Source organism: Microtus ochrogaster, unplaced genomic scaffold (assembly GCF_000317375.1).
Source record: "Microtus ochrogaster isolate Prairie Vole_2 unplaced genomic scaffold, MicOch1.0 UNK86, whole genome shotgun sequence".
Classification (NCBI taxonomy): Eukaryota; Metazoa; Chordata; class Mammalia; order Rodentia; family Cricetidae; genus Microtus; species Microtus ochrogaster.
In genome coordinates, this window is record NW_004949184.1 from 1,478,221 (window position 1) to 1,500,400 (window position 22,180).

The 22,180-nt window shown below is 38.5% G+C and overlaps 1 protein-coding gene across 1 annotated transcript in view; it reads right to left on the bottom strand.

Annotated features, from left to right (window-relative positions):
* Window positions 1-955: 955 nt before the first annotated feature.
* Window positions 956-22,180, bottom strand: part of Pdk3 (pyruvate dehydrogenase kinase 3) — a 64,293-nt gene continuing 43,068 nt past the window's right edge. The window contains exons 6-12 of the mRNA XM_005370717.3: window positions 18,282-18,359; window positions 15,559-15,635; window positions 14,098-14,199; window positions 13,458-13,568; window positions 9,240-9,353; window positions 6,922-7,061; window positions 956-1,626 (exon numbers count right to left, since the gene is read on the bottom strand). Of these exons, the coding sequence (XP_005370774.1) occupies window positions 1,596-1,626; window positions 6,922-7,061; window positions 9,240-9,353; window positions 13,458-13,568; window positions 14,098-14,199; window positions 15,559-15,635; window positions 18,282-18,359 (653 nt within the window). The 3' untranslated portion in view covers window positions 956-1,595. The remainder of the gene's footprint in view (window positions 1,627-6,921; window positions 7,062-9,239; window positions 9,354-13,457; window positions 13,569-14,097; window positions 14,200-15,558; window positions 15,636-18,281; window positions 18,360-22,180) is intronic.

Consider the following 22,180-nt stretch of genomic DNA (forward strand, 5'->3'; position numbering starts at 1 on the left):
CATCAGTAATGATATAGCAGGAGTAACACAAGTCAAAACTTTGAGAGGGACTCTTGGCACATAGCTCAGGCTATCATCATGATCCTCCGGCCTCAACATCTGGAGTACTGAGGTTTCAGGTATGGACCACCATGCCTGGCTACAAACTACAACTTCTAAATCTGGATTCAGTCCTGAAAAACTGGATAGAAACATTTATATATACAGTAAATGAAAGCAGCAGTCAGAGTGAATGACATACACAAGAAAAAATATAATGGACAGAGAAACACCTAACAGGGACCTGCATAAGCTAGGTACCAGTTTGAATCCAGACTCTGAGATCGCCTTATTACTAAGAACAAATATCATATCATTTGTCTTTCCTTACCACAGGTGCTCTGCTAATTCCTACTTCTAACTTTTAGCAAAAGGAATGATTACAAAATCAGATTGAAGACCGGGCGGTGGTGGCGCACGCCTTTTAGTCCCAGCACTCGGGGAGGCAGACACAGGCAGACCTTTGTGAGTTTGAGGCCAGCCTGGTGTCCCAGCACTCGGGGAGGCAGAGACAGGCAGACCTTTGTGAGTTTGAGGCCAGTCTGGTCTACATAGTGAGTTCCAGGACAGTCAGAGCTGTTACACAGAGAAAGAAAAATCAGATTGAATGGACAGTTCTAAAATTGGCAAAAAGTAATGACAATGAAAATGATCCATTCTATAACATTTTTCAAAATAAGCTAGAATAAGCTGACAATCTGTGTTATGGTGAGGCGAGTGCATCCCGAAGGCGCTTCTAGTTCCTAAGAGGACTACGAGAGGAATTTCATACGGCAAAGAAACAGGAATAGGGCAGGGGAGCTTTCAGAGAAACACACAACTACACTTCCCACTCTTTACAGTGTGATGTTGACTAGATGGTAGGTTTTCATTTAAAATCTTTCAAACCAAGGTTTTAAGTGAGAAATTCCAAAACAACTTTTAGAGTACTTTAATCAATGGAAGAGAAGTATGCAAATGAACTTTAAAGTAAAAATAATACAGATGAATTGGTTTTAATCCGAAAGTACCACACCTCACGATGACAATAGTCTGATGGAAGTTGGCAGAACACTGATTCAGAGAGTGAAGGGGGTGCATATACGGGACAGGAAGAACCCTGGGGTTGAATTGCAAGATACACTCTTCTGACACCTTCCCCTTCCAGACTCCCCACACCCTAGCTGGAGATCACGAAGTCAACAGAAGGATCTGCTGTACCTGGAAAGAGGAAGGTGCTCAGAATCTTGGCAAGACTTAGACGCTAAACCCATGATAAGATACAGAGTATAGGGTACAAGAGTGCTAAGGAGGCTCCGTGCTCTACTGTGACGGAGGCAAGTGATGCCATAGAAAGACACCATGACAAACTGCTCAGGTTACAACTTTAGTGGAAGATGCGAGTGGATTAACTAGAGGAAGCACTCCGTGGAAACACTGAGTCAATATAAAGGAAGCAACATAACAAAGCATAGGGAATAACAATAGTGCCATGATTAAGAGTTGGTAGAGTAAGGGTGTCTGGTTAACTTGCAGAAGATAATCTTTCTTCAGAGATGACCACAGCACTCGGTTTTCTACAAAGTTCTATTAGTCTTGATCTTGTCCCTATGAAGAAAAGAATCCATAGAGAGCTCGTGAGTACACAACCTCCTCTATTTTAACAAAAACTTACTCAGAACATTTATAGTGATAATTCCAAAACCTTTGCCCTAACTCAGAATTATCTTCTATAGTTACTATAGAAAAAGTGGCATTTCATTACTTACATAAACTTTGCAGCAGTTCTTTACTCACGACTGAAAGTCTGATCAGAAGCTGGGCATAGAGGCACTGCCTTTAGTCCCAGCAATCAGAAGGCAGAGGCAGGTAGATCTCTGCTAGTAGGAGGGGCAGCCTGGTCCAAATAGTGAGCTCCAGAACAGTCAGGGAGCTCACTATAGAGAGACCCTGTCCCAGAAAAAAAAACAAACAAAACCAAAATAAACCAACAATTTGTTGGAACTATAAAATGACTGCTGCTAATGCACGTGAGGTTTCTTCTTGGCCTGAGGGAGCCTGAACTTAGAACAGTGGTGAAGGCTGTCAATTTTGAATCTACCCCAAACAACTGAACCGTACATGTCAAAAGAGCAAACTGTACGGTATGCGAATTGTATCTCAATAAAACTGCTAGGGTTCGGGTGAGGGCTAGAGTTCTCAGGGTTCGGGTGAGGGCTAGAGTTCTCAGGGTTAGAATACAGTTTTAGACCTCTTTCTGTGTAAGAACTGACTTTCCCGTTCCCACTCCTCTCCTGAGATCCTTCTCCACGTTTAACCATTATTCTATTTGTAGAACTTAACGATGTTTGTTTTGTTTTTTGTTTCTGAGACAGAGTTTCTCTGAAGTTTTGGAGCCTGTCCAGGAACTAGCTCTTGTAGACCAAGCTGGCCTTGAACTCACAGAGATCTGCCTGCCTCTGCCTCTCAAGTGCTGGGATTAAAGGCGTGTGCCACCAACACCTGGAGAATTTAACAATTTTAAATTGCCAAGTTAACTACTTTAGTATTTCAGTTTTGCTAAAATTTGTTTGAAAACAACATGTTGGAAATTAGGTCTGATCCTTAATTAGCATATAATGTGATTTACTGTGGGTCTCTATATGTAACTCTACCTGGCCTGGAATTTGCTATGTAGACCAAGCTGGCCTCAAAGTCACAGAGATCCTCCTGCCTCTGCCTCTCCGGTGCTGGGATTAAAGGCGTGCGCCACTGGGCCCAGCTAAAGTATGGCCTTGAAAAGAGCTTTCAGTCAAAACCTCCATTTCTCACTGCAAATGACTCTTATGAAAGATGGCTCTGGTACTACCCAAATTATTCCACGTGTGAATTACCTGGCCACACTGATGCCCAACAAGGTATTTGGCTTACATAGACTGAAAATGGGATGGATGGCACTAAACTGATCTGATAGACCAAGAGACACAATCACAATGTAGCTGGTCAGAGCACAACTCTTCCCTGGGAAAAACCATCCACTGTGGGGGCAGCAGGACTAACTTTCTGCTACTATCATATGATGGATAATGAAAGACTCAATCCTTTTTAAATTTCCTGTTTTGAGATGAACTGCACGAACGATTAAAGAGCAGCACAGATGTGTTTCAGCCTTTACACTACTCATTAGAAAACACCAGCATAGCTCTTCACAGTTGACGGCTTCTGGTGGGGCTGGGGGATAAAAGAACTCATCTTTAATGGGCTGGCCACTGGAGTTTGGCCATGCTCCAATGACTATAGGGGCAATACAAACTGGACTTGGTATATTTTTTTCTTTTAGGGGGGAGGCCTCAAAGGTGGAGGGTGAACCTGGGAAGAATGGGATGTCAATGTGATCAAGGTGCACAGTGTGAAATGCACAAATAATCAATAGGGTATTTAGTATGTTGGGGAAAAGTAAAGAAAAAAATACCAGCATTTACTATATGGTAAAATATTGCAAAGCTATACAAATTATATTTGCCCACAAATGTTTCTGTTCTGTTATGTTAAAGATGTTAAGAATCAAGGTTTGTATGGTAAGAAGTATATATAAAAAAACACATTAGGGAGAAATAATCAATGTTAAAAGAGAATGAAACTATCAATAAGGTGTCTCGAAAAACAAAAACAAAAAACAAAAAAAAAAGAACTTACATATATGTGTGTGTGTTGAGAACCTCCATCCAGAAAAAGGGCTTAGAAGAGGTGTAATGAGCACCCTATCCTTCAAGATTAGGCTTCAATATCTGTTCAAAAGAACTATAAAATGGTTGATTCCAGGACAGGGGCATAGAGGGTAGAAGTTGAGATTTTAGGATATCGCATTAGACAAGAAAGTAGGACAATGTTGAAAAATTAATGCATTTTAGTCAACAGAAGACAAAAAAATCAAGCGCAGAATAACTGCCATTATTCAAAAGTGTGCCAACTTAAGCAGCAGAAATGACAATGACTGTGACATGCAATATCATGGACAGATTTCACAGGAGCAAATATGACAAGGGTGTATGCTTACATGCTTCTTTTGTTTTATGTTTAAAAAAATGCACCCTCAGTGATGGTCAGAAAGCATCTTCTATGGTAAAGAGAGAATAGTCTGGCTAGAAAGGAGTCTTCCAGGGTGTTGAAAAGGGAGATGTAAATCTGTATCAAGCCATAGATTTCAGATTTGTAGACTTTCCTACTATATGTCATATGTCAATAAAAATAAGTGCTGGGTATAATGTATAAAACAATAAAACACTATTAATCTACAATGCTAAAAAAGACAAGGCAAAAGCTGGGCAGTAGTGGCACACACCTTTAATACCAGTATTCACAAGGCAGAGGCAGGAGGATCTTAGAGTTCAAGGCCAGCCTGGTCTACAAAGTAAGTTCCAGGACAGCCAGGGCTGAATAGAGAAATACTGTCTTAAAAAAAAAGACAACCCCCCCCAAAAAAACAAAAAGACAGGCCAAAAAACTCATCGTGTCTCAACCTTCAAGGCAGTGGTTCTCAACCTGTGGGTTGCAATTCATGGGTGGCAAAGCAGCCTTTCATAGGAGTCACACAGCAGATATTCTGCATATCAGATATCTGCATCACAATTCACAACATTAGCAAAATTAGTTATGAAGTAGCAATGAAAACAATTGTATGGTTGGGGTCATACACCATGAGGAACTGTATTAAAGGGTCCCAGCATTAGGAAGGCTGAGAAGCACTGCTTTAGGATGACATAATTCAACTGCTTACCTTAAAAAGAGGTAAAAGAAAACTGAATTTTCCCTTTAAGTTTAAAGGAAAAAGTTCAACACATACTAGAAGAACTGTATTTCATGGTAAGGCCTTTGTTATTGAGAATGAGCTGTACTTTACAGAGGAACATTACTCAATAGTTACCAAAGAATGATTTTTTAAGACTATATCATTTTACAAAGACTAATAAAATATTGAGTTAGGAAAATTTGACTTCTTTCCTTCCTTTCCAATTTGGGGGTCTTTTATTTATTTCCTTGCCTAAATCCTCTGGGTAGGACTTGCTTTACTGTAAGCGTGGGTGTTCTTATCAGGCCCAAATGGTTAACTAGGATAAAAACCATTAGCTAAATGGCTGATGGGTAAGTATACTTTTGCAATGTACCTCCTTCCAAAAACAAACAGCACCACAACAAAAAGACCCCATATGGATTACATTCTAGTGGGGAAAAAGCTGAATTATATTACTGGGCAGTGGTTCTCAACCTGTGGATTGCGACCCCTTTGAAAAATTTCTACCTTCAAAAAATATTAACATTACAACTCATAACAGTAGCAAAATTACTGTTATAGAATAGCAACAAAAATAATTTTATGTTTGAGGGTCACCACAATGTGAAGAGCCATATTAAAGGGTCACAGCATTAGGAAGGTTGAGCACCAACCACTGCCATAGATAGATCCAATAGCCATCACCTAAATTAGTATCACCGATAATGGATCAACTGGAAATCATGCGTGTAAACATATAATTCTGTAACAGTACTGATGGAGTATTCCAGCAGGAAAAAAACAAAAAAGAACCTTTACAACAACTCTGATTTCCACCCAAATATGGGAATAAGGAACAAATTAAATGATACCGCAGAGAAGAACTAAACACATCAAGGTAGGGATGTTTTGCTAACCTGGTCTTTCATCAACAGTACTTTCTAGATTAAAAAGAACTAGAGAATATCCAGATATGTCATGTATTTCTGGAACGGATCCCAGTTTGGAAAATTCAGGAAATTTCTAATGAGATGAAAGCTACTGAAACAAATGCATATTGCCCAACAGTATGAAAAATGATCTCACTTAGAGAAAATACATACATATACAAATAGAAGAGTATCTAAAATAATATAAACAAAATTGTACCCACAGCAATGTCTGAGTTGTGGAAATACAATGATTTTCTTTTCTTTTTTCATTTAATATTTCCTAGATTTTTTGTTGTTTTGTTTTTTATAACACACAATTTAATAAAAGAATATTTTAAATTGAAAAATTGGAAACCAAAGACTAGATTGTTTTATAAACATAAACTAGCAACAGTTTATTAACATAAAGCAATGACAGCTGTTGTATGAGCAACAACTTTTCAGTTTTGATCATTTACAGTGTTAAACTACATATAATATAGAACGAGCTGCCAGCTACTTTTGAGTGAACAGCTCGTTGCTTGGGCATATTTACACGATTGCACAACCATCAGCACTCCCTATGCCGAGGATGTTCACCATCACACACAGAAAATCTGTACTCATTCCACTTCCCCGAAGTCCTGGCGTCCTCTTCTACCTCTGACTCTGAAATGACTACTCTAGGCATCTCATAAAAGTGGAATAGTACTATTTATGCTTTTGAGTATGGCCTGTTGCACAGCAAGTAATGACTTTAAAATTCATCTCTGTTGAAGCATGTATCAGAATTCCCTTCTTTTCAAGGACTAAATAATGCTTCAGTGTGTGGATAGAGTCCATTTTGATTCATTTCAGCTTCATTTTTTTTCAGTTTAACCCACAAAAATTCTGTAAACATCTTTCTGTCAATTTATAAGACTCACAACAAACTGAAAAGCTAATTGTTTGAAAACAACATCCGCAGTAGAATAAGCCCCTGCTCACTGTCAATACCTCCAAAGTGCAAGGATTCCCAGGCTGGTGGGAATTTCCATTTAAATGATGACTCTAGCTACCCAATTCTTGTTTGTTCTCCTCAGCATAAAAGTTTTTCTCCAATCTTTTTTCTCTAAGGATCACTTTGCTTTTCCAGATAAAACCACACAGAATGTACGGCATAAAATATTGTTCAATTGTCTGCTTGGTACTTTCTGGAGACAAATCAGTTACTTTCTAATGGGAACCAAAGTGGTTTCTTACTGTTTAGCCTTGTATTTTGATGCGTCCCTCGGTTCGCTGCTGGGATTGCTCCAGTCATCAGCTTCAGGAGTAGTCTTGTAATGACGCCACGCAGACTTGTTGAAAACTGGTAGTCTCTCAAAGGATTCACTTGAAAGGGCCTATTAGAAAAAGGATATACACCAAAGGTCCAGGATACTCTTTTTCTCACATAAAATTCACAGATTTTACTCTTTCAAACACAAGTAACCATTCTTGTTTTAGAAATATTAAAATCTTTAATCCCAGCACTCGGGAGGCAGAGGCAGGCAGATCTCTGTGAGTTCGAGACCAGCCTGGTCTACAGAGCTAGTTCCAGGACAGGTTCCAAAGCCACAGAGAAACCCTGTCTCGAAAATCCAAAAAAAAAAGAAATATTAAAATTTATTTTACAGATGTACTTAGACTGGCTAGGAGGAAGATCCTGAGCCCTCTCTAAATGAGTGAAATCAAGTGCTCACTCACTCGCTCAAAATCAGTACTGAAACACATACAACAGGAACAAAGTACATTGTAATTCCATCAATACTGCTTTGTGATAATAGTACTGACAGTACAGCTTAGATCAAACATTTTTATTTAATAGGCAACTGCTGCCCTAAAACAGCCCCAGAAGAAATAAAGTCTCATAAACATTTGCCAACAAGTGATATTAAACATCACATCATTGGGGGCTGGGAATGGAGCTTAGCAACAGAAAGCATGTGGTAGCATGGTGGGAGGCTCTGGGCTCCATTCCTAGCATCAGAGCAAACAAAGCCCATGTTGAGATCCACTGACATCCAACTAGTGCGTGAAACTGTGATAGCTTGTCCAGTAATATACTAGGGCATGGCTAAAAAGAATGAGTCAGTTCTGCGCAAACTTACGTGGAAAGTTCCGCAAGATACATTCCAAAGTTATGAGATAAAACCAAGCTGCTGAAATGTCTTTAAGATTCATTTCTTAAATCTATTTCTAAATGCAGAACCAAGTCTAGTATAGCTTTTTGATGTTGCTATTTTTTGAGCCAGGGTCTCACCATGTACTCCTAGCCTGGAAGTTTTTACATAGACCAGGCTAGCCTGCCTCTGCTTTCCACGTGCTGGGCTTAGAGTTGTGTGCTACCACACCCAGCTCCTCTATCAGATTTTTATTTGTTTTACTTCTGTGATAATGGAATGAAACCCAGAGCCTGTATATTCTAGGAAGGATCTACACCACTAAGCTACATCCCCTGTCCCTAAAAATCCAAAATCAACTCTAGGAGGATTCGTAAGAAACAAAAACACAGTACCTCTTGAAGACAAGTAGTGTGGCTTGTACCAGCAGTGAAACACTTCATTGCCCTCTTTGAAACTTTTAAATGTTACTATATGCCTCTACTGCCTATTGAAATAATATACCAAAATTCTAGAATTCAGAAATAGAAGTCTAACGCCACCAATAAATGAGAAAAACTGTCTTATAGAGAACCTAGTTCATAGATAAACATTTTAATTTAAAAAAATAATGTACAATGTAAAAGTTCCATTTCTGTATGTAATTTGTTTTTTCTGAGTCTCTTGCCATCTCCCTTTTCTCTTCCAACTCTAGTAGTTTTCTGCTCCCATGTGCTATTCTACTATCCTCCCAGCCATCCTCAAAATCTCTCTTCTCTCGTGGACCTCTTTATAGTTTCGTGACCATACTGATGCTCTGATGCTCATTTCCACATATGTACATATACTCACATATACACAAAATAAAAGCTAAGACCTGCATGATAGCATGCATTCACTATTTGTGTTTTGAGTTACTTCGCTTGATATAAAGATCTACAGATCTTTTTATATAAACATATTATCATTACTGAATTCTTTTATTTTGGTTTTGTGAAACATGGCTCCACTATGAAGCCCTGGCCATCCTGGAACTTGTTCTGCAGACAAGGATGGCCTTGAACTCAGGAGATCTGTCTGCTTTATCTCTGCCTCCCCTGTGTTAGGATTAAAGGCATGCTCCACTACCACCCGGCTTCATTACTGGATTCTTACAACTTGAGAAATTAAAGCAAAAGACTAGAAGACTTCAGATTACTGGAAATTGGCTTTCTTTTAAACTAGGTTTTTCAATGAACATATACTTTTGAAAAATTCTAATTTAGATCTATGGTTGTAAAAAAATCAAAAAATTTGAGGTTTATACCTCTATGATTCTTATTTTGTTATATTTGGGCATAATATCAACATGAGGCATAGCATGGTTTCCTAAATCTGATCTCAACTAATTATGGGTACTTGCACCTTTAAAAAGTCACTAACAGAAACAAAACATAGTACCTTCAGATAAATGACGGCATCAGTACCCACTCCTTCCATGGAATATAGTTTTAGATCTCCCTGAAAATATCTGGCATACAGACGAGAAATTGGCAAGCCGTAACCAAATCCAGCCTATTAGAAAAGAAGATTAATAGAATATGAGACTGGCACAAATGTTTCATAGCGGACCATTTACAGAAGATTAAAACGAAGCCCTGAAGCCAAATCAAATGAATTACTAACTTCATCTTTATAAATAACACTGTGTCTAGAATCTGTGACCAATAAATTCCCCATTTTATTAAAAAAATTGTTAAGTTTGGGTGACAGAAAAAAATTCATTTTTGATTGTTTTTTATAAAGCCTTTTAAAGTAAATTTTAACCTATGTCTGAGCATAAAGTCAAGGTAACTTTTTTTGAAATAGGGTTTCATATATCCTAGGCTGGCTTTAAACTCATTATATATCTGAGGTTGACCTTGAGCTCCTGTTCCTCTTACCTGTAACTCCTGTATACTAGGATTTTAGGCCATGAACCACCATGCCTGGTTTCTGCAGTGCTGGGGATGGAAGCCAGAGCTCCATGCATGCTAGGCTAGGACTCCACCAACTGAACAACCCTGAGCTCCAAGGGTTACTTTAAAAAAGTGTACACTTACATCCACAGGTAAGTGTAGCTCTCACCTCCCAACAAAGGAGCTTCTGTTTACAGGAGACAGACACCATTATGGAAAGCTACAACTGGTAAAAATGCGGAGAGCTACTGACCATAGGGTGCTTGTCCAACATGATAAGCCTATAACACAATTCCTATACTTAGGGCTCTGGGAGCATCTTGGAAAGGTGGCCAGAGGATTGTTAAGATGATCGATAATGCCTTCTTTAAAAAAAGATGCAGGTGCGAAGTGGAGGGAGTAGGGATAGGAGGGGTACGGAGTGAATGTGATAAAAATACAAAATTCTTAAATAAAAAGTGAATGCCCAATCAAGTAGAAATTGTTCTGATGAAAACGCAAAACCACATTTACTTCCAAGTTTCTTTATCAGATTTCTCTGCTGAGGATGAGAACTAATAGCACAAGAGTTGAATTTTTTTCTTTCCTTTTTTGTGTTTTTTCAAGACAGAGTCTCTCTTTATAGCCCTGGCTATCCTGGAACTCGCTCTGTACCCTAGGCTGGTCTCAAACTCCTGCCTCTGCCACCCAGAGTGCTGGGATTAAAAGCATTCACTTCCAATGCCTGACAAGAGTTGAAATTTGCTAATAACAAGACTAAGCCACTGAAAAAATTTCTTAGAGGTTCCTTCTTAAGGATCTGGAAAAGCTACAGCATGTTAATACAGTGAATGAGTTTTTCAGAAATAAAAAATTTAGTACCTTCCTATATTTTAAAGTCATCAAACTGACAGTCAATATATTTTTTAAACTAAAGGTCGCAAATGTTGGCAAGAATAAGAACAATACTAAAGTCAGTGACTTTGTAGTCGGCCACAGGTGGGTATGGGGAGATGCTATTAGGTAAGCTTTAACACTGGATTAAATCTGGATCAGGAACAGCGCCTTAAGGAAATAGGGCTAGGGACACACAGGCTTCTGACTCTGACAGATCTAAGTTGAAATCTCTGTTTCTGTGTGACTGAGCAATTCATTCAACTTCTTTAAGACTTTTTTCACCTGAGATGAAAAGCTTGCCTCCGAGCTCATAAGGATTCCATGGCATAATAAAGGCTACCTCTTGGTACTATCTATCACACAGTAAAACTCAGTTTTGCTGACAAACCTGAGGACCTGAGTTCAACACCCGGGATCCACATAAAGATAGAAGCAGTGAATTGACTCCACAGAGTTGTCCTCTGATCTCCCGAAATATCAAAGAATTAACAGGCAGAGTAGATACTCCCAAAACAGGAAATTTTCGACATGTGGGGGATCACGCTGTGCCACGGTCTAAGTTGTTTCATGCTGTGCCAAACAGCTTTCAGGCTATGCCTTGTCGGGGACAAATCTGCTCCCCAAAGTATCATTTGGCTCCAATGCATAAATAGAGGCAGGACGGTTCAATACTTTACAGTATACATAGACAGCGCCCGCCAGCATTATCAATAGGACACAGACTAGTAACCTTTCTAGTAATAAAAGGTACCACCTATAAATTTATCTAAATAAACAGGGAACTTATGAATACATTGGTGTTATTAAAATCATTTCAGTCCTGGGGCTGGAGCTCAGTGGGTAGAGTGCCAGCCTAGCACACCAAAGGCCCTGGATTCAAGTCCCCAGCACCTCCTAAATAAGGTGGCACACAGGTCTGTCCTCCAAGCAGGAAGATCAAGAGTTCAGGGTCATCCTAGCTTCAGCTAGCTCTCAGCCCACCTGGATGACATCAGACTCTGCTCTTGTGCTGGTAAGACATAGTGGGTCAGAGCACTTGCTGTGCAACCCTGACAACCTGAGTTCAAACCTTGGAATCAGCAAATAGGTAAGGGGAGAGAATTCAACTCAATTAAACTGTGCCTTCCACACACACACACAACAGATAAAATTTGAAAAGTCTGCATTTAGGGCTCCAGAGATAGCTCAGCAGTTATGTGCACTTGCTGCTCTTGCAGAAGACCCTTCCCCCACCACCCACGTGGTTGATCACAACCATCCATAACTTTAGTTCCAGAGGATCTAATGCTCTCTGGTACTAGGCATGCATGAGGTACACATACATACAAATATGCAGGCAAACACTTATACATGAAAACAGTTTAAAATTTGTTCAATTAAAAAATGTATGAAGGAAGATACAGATGGGTAAAAGTAAGCCATCTGGAAAGGAAACTCTTTTCTAGTACGACACAGCCATGTGCCCACTTCAGAGGTGAGGACAGTTTATTACTGGGAGAGATGCTGATGTAAGCATTTCTTCAAGAGCAGCCACAACAGTATGCTAGAAGTCCACAGGCAGCCAGTACCAGCTCTAGCATTAATTTGCTTTGATCCTTTCCCACATTTATGTAATGGGAAGGTGGATTGGATAAATAATGGTCTCTGAAAGTCCTCTGTTTCCCAGAACAAACAAACAAATATGGCATAAAGCTATCTACAGGACGCTACTTTAAAACCTGGAATAGATAATCCATATTATTCTTAAACAACTGGCAAAAATGCAAAATTTGTACCAGACCCTGGTCAAGGTAATACTACTTCAAATTGATCTTTTATGAATTTTCTTGAATTCTGTATAAATGACTTCCTCAGTTTTCCACATGCTGAGTTAACAAACTCTGCCTCAAATAACAATGCAAAGTGTTTGATTTTATTCATACAAATAAAATATAATCTTATGTGCTTATCACTCAGGTAGGACTTTAAAATGAAACTTAATTTATACCCTGAGCCATTCTGCAGACTGATAGATACATTGCTGTGTTTAATGACAAAGGGTTCAATTGTTGTTTGTCAATTAGAAACACTCAGCAGGGGAAGAGAGTGTGGCCCTACCAGGAATAAATGCTACCATGGTAACCAGAGGCTTTTCTCACTGAGTGAATAAGGCTGAAGGTTATTTCTAGAGTGCTACACAGAGACCTCTGAAATACATACATCACCTATATGTTTTATGCTTAGATTATGAAAATTTAATGTTATATAAATATTTTAATTATATAAACAAATTTGACAGTGTTGACCCAAAGGCTGTAAGGTATGCAGCACTAAAGCATCGTCTACTAAACTGTAGCCAAACACTCTCCCCAGTCTTCTCTGCTCACCCTTGGGTACTGGCCACCTCCCCGAGGGTGCTGCATGATGACGAGTTGCCCTCCTGCAGCAATCTTAGCACAGGGAAAAGCTTTTACACACTGTATTTGGAAGTGTAACACTCAGCTTGGAGTGTTTCTTTTTTTTAACATACAAGCCTACAGGCCAGAAGGGAGCACCAGATCTCATTCTGGGTGGATGTAAGCTACCATCTAGTTGCTGGGAATTGAACTCAGGACCTTTAGGAAAGCAAGCAGTGCTCTTAACCACTGGGCCATCTCTCCAGCCTGGAGTGTTTCTTAGAAAAATTAGAAAAGCACTTTGTCCAAAGAACTTAGAAACTAAACAGTAAGGCAAAAAGGTCCTCTGCTCCGACCTGTACCAGAAACAGCCCCATTTAAGTAAAGCTAGTACAACCACCTAAGAAGATGGGAAACTCTCTATCCCTATGTTAAAGACCTTTCTTTCTGCAGCAGTTTGTCATGCTTACCAAGGGAGCAGCTCTTGTAGGCTCCAGGCTGGGTCGAGGGGCAGTTGAATACATGTAGTTAAAAAGACGGTCTATTTTCCGAAGTGGGACTCCACCACCTAGGTCACTTATCTGCAGTGCACAAAATGTTAAAAATAAAAGGGGAGTCAAATCTGTGCTTAAGGAGGGGAGGAGAGTTCATTAAATAAAGCACATGCTAGAAGGTTCTAAAGTGAGAAAGTGGCTCCTTTGGGGACAGTGTAAACAAAGGAGACAGCAATGCAGAAAATCTGATAGGCTTGGGACTGAGGTCCTGCTCAAGTACAGTCAGCGAGGTAACCAAAGCCAAGAATCCAGCACTAAATAGTCACATTTCCATAAATGACAGGGACACACTGAGAAATGTGCCATTAGTCAATGCCATCAGGCAATTATCTTCAAAGGCTTATACAGAATGACTACAAAGTCACTAAACAACAGCAACTTATGGGACTACCACTATGTATGTGTTCAGTTCATTGCTAAGAAAGCACTGATACATGACTTTACTCACAAATAGCACACCCAAGAAATGTCAATTTCCTTTCCTTCCCTCTCATAATATTAAATACATACTATTAAATCAACTGATGATTAAAGTAAAATGGAAACAAAAGCTTACCTTAATGGACAAGTCTTCTTTACCCAGAGTGACGAGAGTTTTAACAGCTGGATAGCCCTCTTTTCTATTTTCATGTAGCTCAACTGTTGCTCTCATTGAGTTCTGAAACAATAAGCTCTTCTTGAGAAACCATGCTTCTGACTCATGAAGAACAATTAAGTTAAATGTATTCATTACTTTTGGTGCACATTAAGCATGTACTCCACCACTGAGCTAGCCCTAGTCATGAAAAGCCACAATTTCAAAACAGAAAGAAGCACACGGTTACTTGTATGTGATGATTATTTTGTGGAGCTATTATTAATAAGATTTACATGAATTTTTTTTTCTATCAGAAAATTTTCCTGATGTTCCATTTTGCACTTAATTGTTAAACATTCTTCTTGCCTTCTGTTTGGCTCTACAGATTTTTTGGGGGGAGGGGAGTGGCTGAGACCAGATCTCACTATGTAGACTAGCCTGGCCTTGAATTCAGAGAGATACACTTGTCTTTATCTGTCCAGTAATGGAATTAAAGGCACATGCTTCCAAGCCTGGTGGCTTTAGGGTTTTAAAATTATTCAGTTCAACCACAAAGAATGTTTGTATGACTGACATGTACTGAGGCTGCATTTGAAGCCCTACTTATCACTTAGAAAGTGAAGAGAGCCATACTTCCCACAAAAATTAACCACTGGATTGAAAAAAAAGGATAAAATATCCATTAAAAGAAAGTCTGAAAGGTCACAAATGAAGAGAGCGCTCCCAATCGAATGGCTACATTAGTGACACACCAGAAGCAGTCTTGCTCTTGGGAAGACAACAGCACAACTGATCCTTTAGGTGTTCAGTTTAGTGTTTTATCCATTAAAAGTGATGAAATGCTAGCTCAAATATCCTGTACACATAACACTGCTACCACAAATATCACTGGATACTTTGTAACCAAAAGCAACAGCTTGGGCCATAGAGTCTAAAAAATAAAAAAGGTTTTCTTTCCTTTTTAGCCCAGGCTCTTCCTCTCCTGCCTCTATCAGGTCTTCTGAACTTATTCAAATTATAAAACAGTTACAGGATCTCTCAGAACTGAAACAACTATGCATTAACACAGTTAATGCTTCAGAAGTATAGGTATATAGAAATGTGTGTTTATTTGGGTATGGTAATAAACAATAAAACCTTTGCCAGACCTGAAAACCCAAAAAGCATCTCTAATCTCCTAACTGAAAGAAAAACAGTATGGATTTGATGTGAAGTTATCAAAGTGCAATTAAGCTTCAAAATCACTATGTACTAGTATTCACAAAACCATACTGTACACAGCAATTTTTATCTCACAGTTTACAGATTAGAAAGCCCACAGGATATCAGAAATAGACTTTTAAAATGGTTATGCAAAATCTTTTTCTTATGCTAATCTAATGAATCCATTATGCCCAGAATCAAAGCCATTTCAAATGAAGACTTTAAAAGCCCACTTACCTTGAACAGCTCGAACAGCATGTGGAACAGGTGCGAGGGCACATAAACCACCTGAATGGGTCTGTCGGGTGCTTTGGCTGACACAGAGACAAACCATCGATGAATAAAGACCCAAGGTGGGAGAAAATAAAAAATGATGCTTATATTCTATTTTTCAAGTTCATAAAACAAACCTTCATTAAAAAGAGTTCCATATTTAGTGACATAACTGAGCAAAACCATGCTTCAGAATAAAACAAACACACAGTCAACTTCATTCACTGTGGCTTAGTGACCTTGAGCAAATCAAATTCTTTCCAACTTTGTTCAGCAAAACGGGAATAGTATCATTTGTGTCATGGTATTCTGAAAATTACACATGAACATACAAACATTACTTGAAATTTTTCAAATTGGGGGAACAAATCCGCCATCAATTCCAGGAGGCATCTGTAAGAATATGAGCCAACTGAGACCCAACTGCAGTGCCATGCTTTCAATCTCAACTATTCACTCAAAGACTCAGAGAAAGGCTTGACTAGCTGCCAGATGACAGGCTTTAGGAAAGTGAATGAATTTATCAAGAAGGTTCTGACACAATGAATGCTTAATCCACTAATAGATTCGTAATTTAATGACAGTACTGGAAGAGGGTGGAAAACAGGAGGTGGGACCTAGTTAGAAGTAGGTTCCTGGGGCATGCCCTGATAACCCTGCCTCAGTTGAAGGTTTACCTAGACATAGAATTTGGGGTTTAAAATAATTCTTTCTCAGAATTTGGTAAAGAGGGACATATTCTGGCAGTAAAAGTACATCAGAGAAACAACACTAGTTAGGTATTGTTCACACTATTGGCTTTTGCCAAAGTCTGACATACTATGGTTGTGATTTTGTTTAGTTAAACTGAATTCATCACTTAAGGTAGCTAGTGTTCCTTTCCCTTTGGAGATCGTCCATACCAAGAAGTCTTTTTGGAGTTTTTAAAACCTAATCAAGATTTCACTGGTTTTAGAATAAGCCGTTAGTAAGGTATCCTATAACCAGAGAGGCCTTCAAATGCTAAAATGAAGGCTTTACTTTGGAGTGCTATTATTCACATAACCTGACCTGTAAGTTGTTCCTGAACAACATGCACTCATCTTGCTGTTGGTGCCAGAGCCTAGACGGAATAAGCTATTTCTGTCACCTCTCCAGACTCCTCTTAGGTCAGCTTTCAGATAGCTAATCTCTAGCCTTCGGCTTCCTTTCTGTTCTAGTTGTTTGCATCGCTCAGCTCTGCTCCCACAGTCCCTCTTCCTTCGGCGTAACTGGAAAAACTGGTTGCCATCTGGGCGGCAGTCTACTCCTTTCTGGTTGGTCCTGCCCTGTCCTATCAGCCAGCATACTTTTAGACAGCTGGATTCTCCCAGGAGTTAGCACTATGGGTTTCCAGAACTCAGTGTCTATATCTCTCTCCATTCACAAATGAAAACTTAGTTCCTAAAGTGATGGTACTTAGAGGTGGGCCCTTTGGGAGTTGACTATTCATGAGTGGAACCTCACAAATGAGATTACTGTTCTTCCAAAAAAGACCCCAGGGAGCTCTTTGCCCCTTCCTACATGTAAAGGCACAGCAAGAAGTCACCCGCAAGTCAGAAAATAGGCCTTTGCCATATACCAAATCTGTTTGCACTACAATCTTGTACTTCCCAGGTTCTAGACACATGAGAAACAAATGTGTTATTTAATCCGCCCAGTCTGATGGTTTTGTTTAGTAGTCTGAAGGGACTAATACAGAGGTCCACTTATAAGCCTCCTTGGCTTCTTTTACTGTTTTTATGAGATTCTTTTATTGTGGCTGTAATGGGGCCTGAGAAGCAAGCTGAGTGCTTAGTCTATCTTGTGGCAACTGCATCATTAGTTATATAAACAGCCTCAGAATTCAATTCAACCTTTTCAGTCCAAGTCTCAAGGAAATGAAAAACATTTTACAGTTTGTTTTTAAGTTTAAACAACATTCTTTAGGAGTCATCTAAAGGCTTGCTCAATTATGTGTACTTTTCTTTGGAAATATTACAGTTGACATTTCTTTTCTCCCTTTTAAAACCATGTTAAATGTTTTGGCTATGAGTCTTCCCTTATCCTGGGCCTCACGGCCTTAGTGGGTGGTAACAGAGGTCTGTCGGCTTTCTAAAATAAGATGAACAGAATATGAATACTCCCTCTAATAGTACACTTTTAAAAGTCACAGAAAAATGTGGTCTGAGGTTTTTATGTTTGAGTCTCAAGAAATAATAAAGTCTGTTTTGCAGTCGCTGCCTGAAACACCATTAGTTGAAGCAGCACTTAATAAATGTCAACAGAACTCTATATGGACATCAGGAATTTTCCTTTGAGACAGCTTTCCTGTAAGAATGAAAAGTGGGAACTGGAGGCTAAGCAGAAAAAAATGAATATAAAAGGAGAGGTGGCAGCACAAGATTAAGCCCCAAAGTGAACGGAAAAGGCTTCTGAACACAAGTCATGCTGCACATTCCTATCCAAAACTGACTTACAGTAATATCCCAGATGACTGAAGGGATAGGAACCATACTGAATGGACATGAAGATGGAACACACACCATTTTAGGATCTCTTGGAAAAAAAGCTCGTATAAGATCAGCATTTAAGTCACCTTCTTTGTACTTAACATTAAAATACTTTTCTTGTCTATGCCATACCACCCTGACCCCGTCTGATCGCATCTAAAATGTTTTCTCTTTTACCATTGAATTCTTCTACTTCCAGCTCGGGAGCAACCAGGTAATACTGTTCACAGAGCAGCTTTGCTGTTTCATACGCATCTGTAAGAAAGAGAAATTTAATTGTTGAATTCCATAGATATAAGCATGTGGGTGTATATACAGAAATAAAGTCAATTTGTCTACACTGACTTTAAATGAGTCAAATGCCATCCTTTAAAGCAGTCTTTTGGCTTCAACACATTACTATGACTAAAGCATTTATCTTTACTAAATGTTAACAACCACAGCCATATCAAAACCATAGATTAGAAACAATAAAGCTAGGTTTATGCTAAACACACAAGTATTTCACTTTTAAACACACTGCTAAAAGATTTTTCATGAAAATTTATAAACCTAGGACTATACTTCTGAACATCACAGAATCTGAATAAGTTGTAGCAAAATAATACTTTCTGTAATTTAAAAACTGGCAACAGTCAGACCTGGAGAGACCTGTGCGCTGCTGCTGACCTGGCTCCCCAGTTTAGAGCACTTTCTGCTCTTATGAAGGGCCCCAGTTCACTTTCTACCCACATGGTTGCTCACAGCCATCCATAACTCAAGTTCCAGGGGATCTGATGCCCTCTAAGGTCTCTGTAGGCACCAGGTATGTGTATGATACACATACACACATGTATGGAGGGAAAACATTCATACACATAAAATCTTAAAAAATGCCAACAGCCATGATTTTCCAGTTACTGGCAAATAAAACATCAATAAGAACTTATTCAGTGAACAGATTTTCATGAAACACAGAATTTAAGTTATCAGAACCACCTGCTGTCTTTAAAATGTTCCTTAATTGGTTAAGGATAATAGTGTAGAGCTGATATAAACCCTAAGGTGCAAGAATTTGCTTTCCAAGAGGGGCAAAAATAACTAGAAGACGGGCTGTAGAAAGTTTAAAAGGTAAGGAATAAATGAAGAAAGTAAAAGTGCCTTATGACATATGTATTAACCTCTCTTGAACTGTAAACCATTAAAAAAAAAGCAAAAACCAATCTGAGAGGAAGATTTGGGTCTTCACTTCTTTACACTGTTACACAAAACTTAATCTAGTGCCTGTTTAGATGATCAATCGCTTTTTCTTGGCTCGGTATCACATCCTTTTGTTAACTCCCTTTCCTTAACTGACATATAATTCTCATACAATTCATCCATTTATAGTGAACATGGAATTCAGTGGTATTTAGTTTTATCGGCCAAGTTGAGCACTCCTTATCACAATTAACATTTTTATCACTGCAAAAGATGCCCCACGCTGTCAGTGGTCATTCCTCTCTGCCCAGCCCTTAGCAACCACCTTCCTACTTCTTCTGATTTACCATTCTGGACAGATAAAGTAACTGAATCCTGTGTTACGGGTCTTTGGTGACTGGTTTCTCTCAGCATAGTGTTTGTGATGTTAGTTCTGTAAACTTGACATAATCTAGGATCACCTGGAAAAGGAGTCTCAATGAGGGACACTGGTCTATAGGAATGGCTTGGGGGGATTATCTTGATTATATTAACTAAGGCAGGAAGACCTGCCCAATGTGAGTAGCACCATTCCCTAGGAGTAGGGAAAGCAAGCTAAACATTAGCATGTAAGCATTAGTTCATCGTTCTTTGATGCTGATTGTGGGTGTAATGTGACTAAATTCTACTATGAATTCCCTGTCATGATGGAATGTAACCTGAAATTTAGAGCCAAAAAACCCCTTTCTCCCTTAAGTTGCTCTTATTAGGGCATTTTATTGTAGCAAAAAGAAAAAGAAACTAAGACAATGTATTCAAGGGTCATCTATGCTATAACATGAACCAGTAGCCCATTCCATATAATTAAACTTCACAGCATAAAAATATTTTCAGTAATAGGCATTGTACAACTAAATCACATTTTTTTCATCCATTTGTCAGCTGACAGACATTCGAGTTCTTTATACTGTTTTGCTATTGTGAATAAATACTGCTAGGAATAGTCATGTTGATGCTTTTGGTTCTCATGTGCCTAGGAACAGGAAAGTGATGAACTCTATGACAACTCATTAGAAACACGTGGGAACTGTCAGGCTATCAGAACAAGACTTTTAGTTTTCCTCTACAATTTCCAAAAGTCAGATTGGTGCATTTACAAAAACACGTGGGAACTGTCAGGCTATCAGAACAAGACTTTTAGTTTTCCTCTACAATTTCCAAAAGTCAGATTGGTGCATTTACAATGTTCTCAGCTACATACCAACTTCCTGGAGACAAAGCAACATTGTGCATAGAGAACATACTTGCTTAAGATTCAAGAGATGAGAGAAAAAAGGAAGAAAAGGAAGGGAGAGAATAGGCTCTAGAAAATTGAAATGTTAAAATTTGACATTACCATCTTAAAATGATACAAAGATAAGAACAGGGTATGTTCAGACTGTAAGTTCATTTACCATGTGTTGCTACCAAATTAGAATTTTGTATTCTAATTATCTAATTTTATTTGTAGCCACATTAAAAATTCATATCTGATTAAACTTTTAGAATTAAGCACCAAAGACAGAGACATCAGACAAACTATGACAAGATATAATAAAACAGAAAACAAAAAGTAAATAGCAATAAGAACAGAAAAAAATTTTTTAAGAGAATTTGAAGTGTGAAAATAGACATTCAAGTGGGGTTGAATTTTTTACCCTGAAAAAGGTTAGAATTTTAAACTACACTAAATTTGCAATTCTTTCCCTAGGACATAACAAACCTCATCAATTACATGTAAAATGTTTCTGTTTTAAAAGGGGGGAACAGAGAGGGAGAATGGGAGGGAGGGAGAGAAATCAAGAAGCAGCTCTTTCACTTTGGCTAGTCTACTAAACAATGCTACATCTCCACCTAGTGACGTGATAGCACAAAAGCTGACCATGAACTTTTAAGACCTCAAATACAGAAATTTACAATGCTTCACTCTCTACAAAATCAATTTACCTTAACTCCTCTGGGCATATAATAATTTTAATACTGAACGACCTTTCACTATAAAATAGTAACAGAACCCAAACCTGCTAAATGTTCTAATTATCCACGGCATTAGCTTTGCCATTACTATGAATATGATAACATTGGAAACATGCTAGACATATACAATGTCTGGAAGACAGTGAAATCAAATAAAAACAGCCAACTTCAAACTCAGTATGGCTCCTAAAACAATATATAAATAAAAATATTTTTAGTTTCATTATACATTGTAGTGGATCAATGATAAACAATTAAGAATTACTTCATTATTCTTGAAAAATCTCAAAACATTATAATGTAGAGTTTCACACATCAGCCAGCCAATAGAATGCGGAGAGTATTATTAACAAAAATTTACACTACTATGCTCATAGGATAATAAAATTCTTTGGATAAAATACATAATAAACATCTGATTAAGGGTTGGGGATGTAGCTCTGTAGTACGTACTAGCCTAGTTTATGAAAGGTTGGGTTTAATCCCAAACACTATAAAAACAAAAAATAAAGCATTTGCTAAATAACAATCCTTTGCCAATGATAAAGTTTTCACTATTCAATTACACTAACAAGTATTCCTTTTAGTTAGATTGGAGGTGAGAGTCCAGAGCAGTAACAAAGGAGTAGCAAATTTAAAGAGTGTAGATTATTACTTACTAATTCGCCTTTGGGGTAAGGGCGAGTGTAAAGAGTTCAGATTAGGAAATGGAATTTCTGAGGCACTATCTCTGTTTTGAAGCCTAAGGACAAACATTTTTAAACAAAATCAGCAAGTAGGCAGAAGCAGGTAGAACTCTGAATCTGACCCTATCATACAACAAAAGTATATGCTCAACTATGTTCATAGCAGCATTGTTTGTAATAGCCAGAACCTGGAAACAACCTAGATGCCCTTCAATG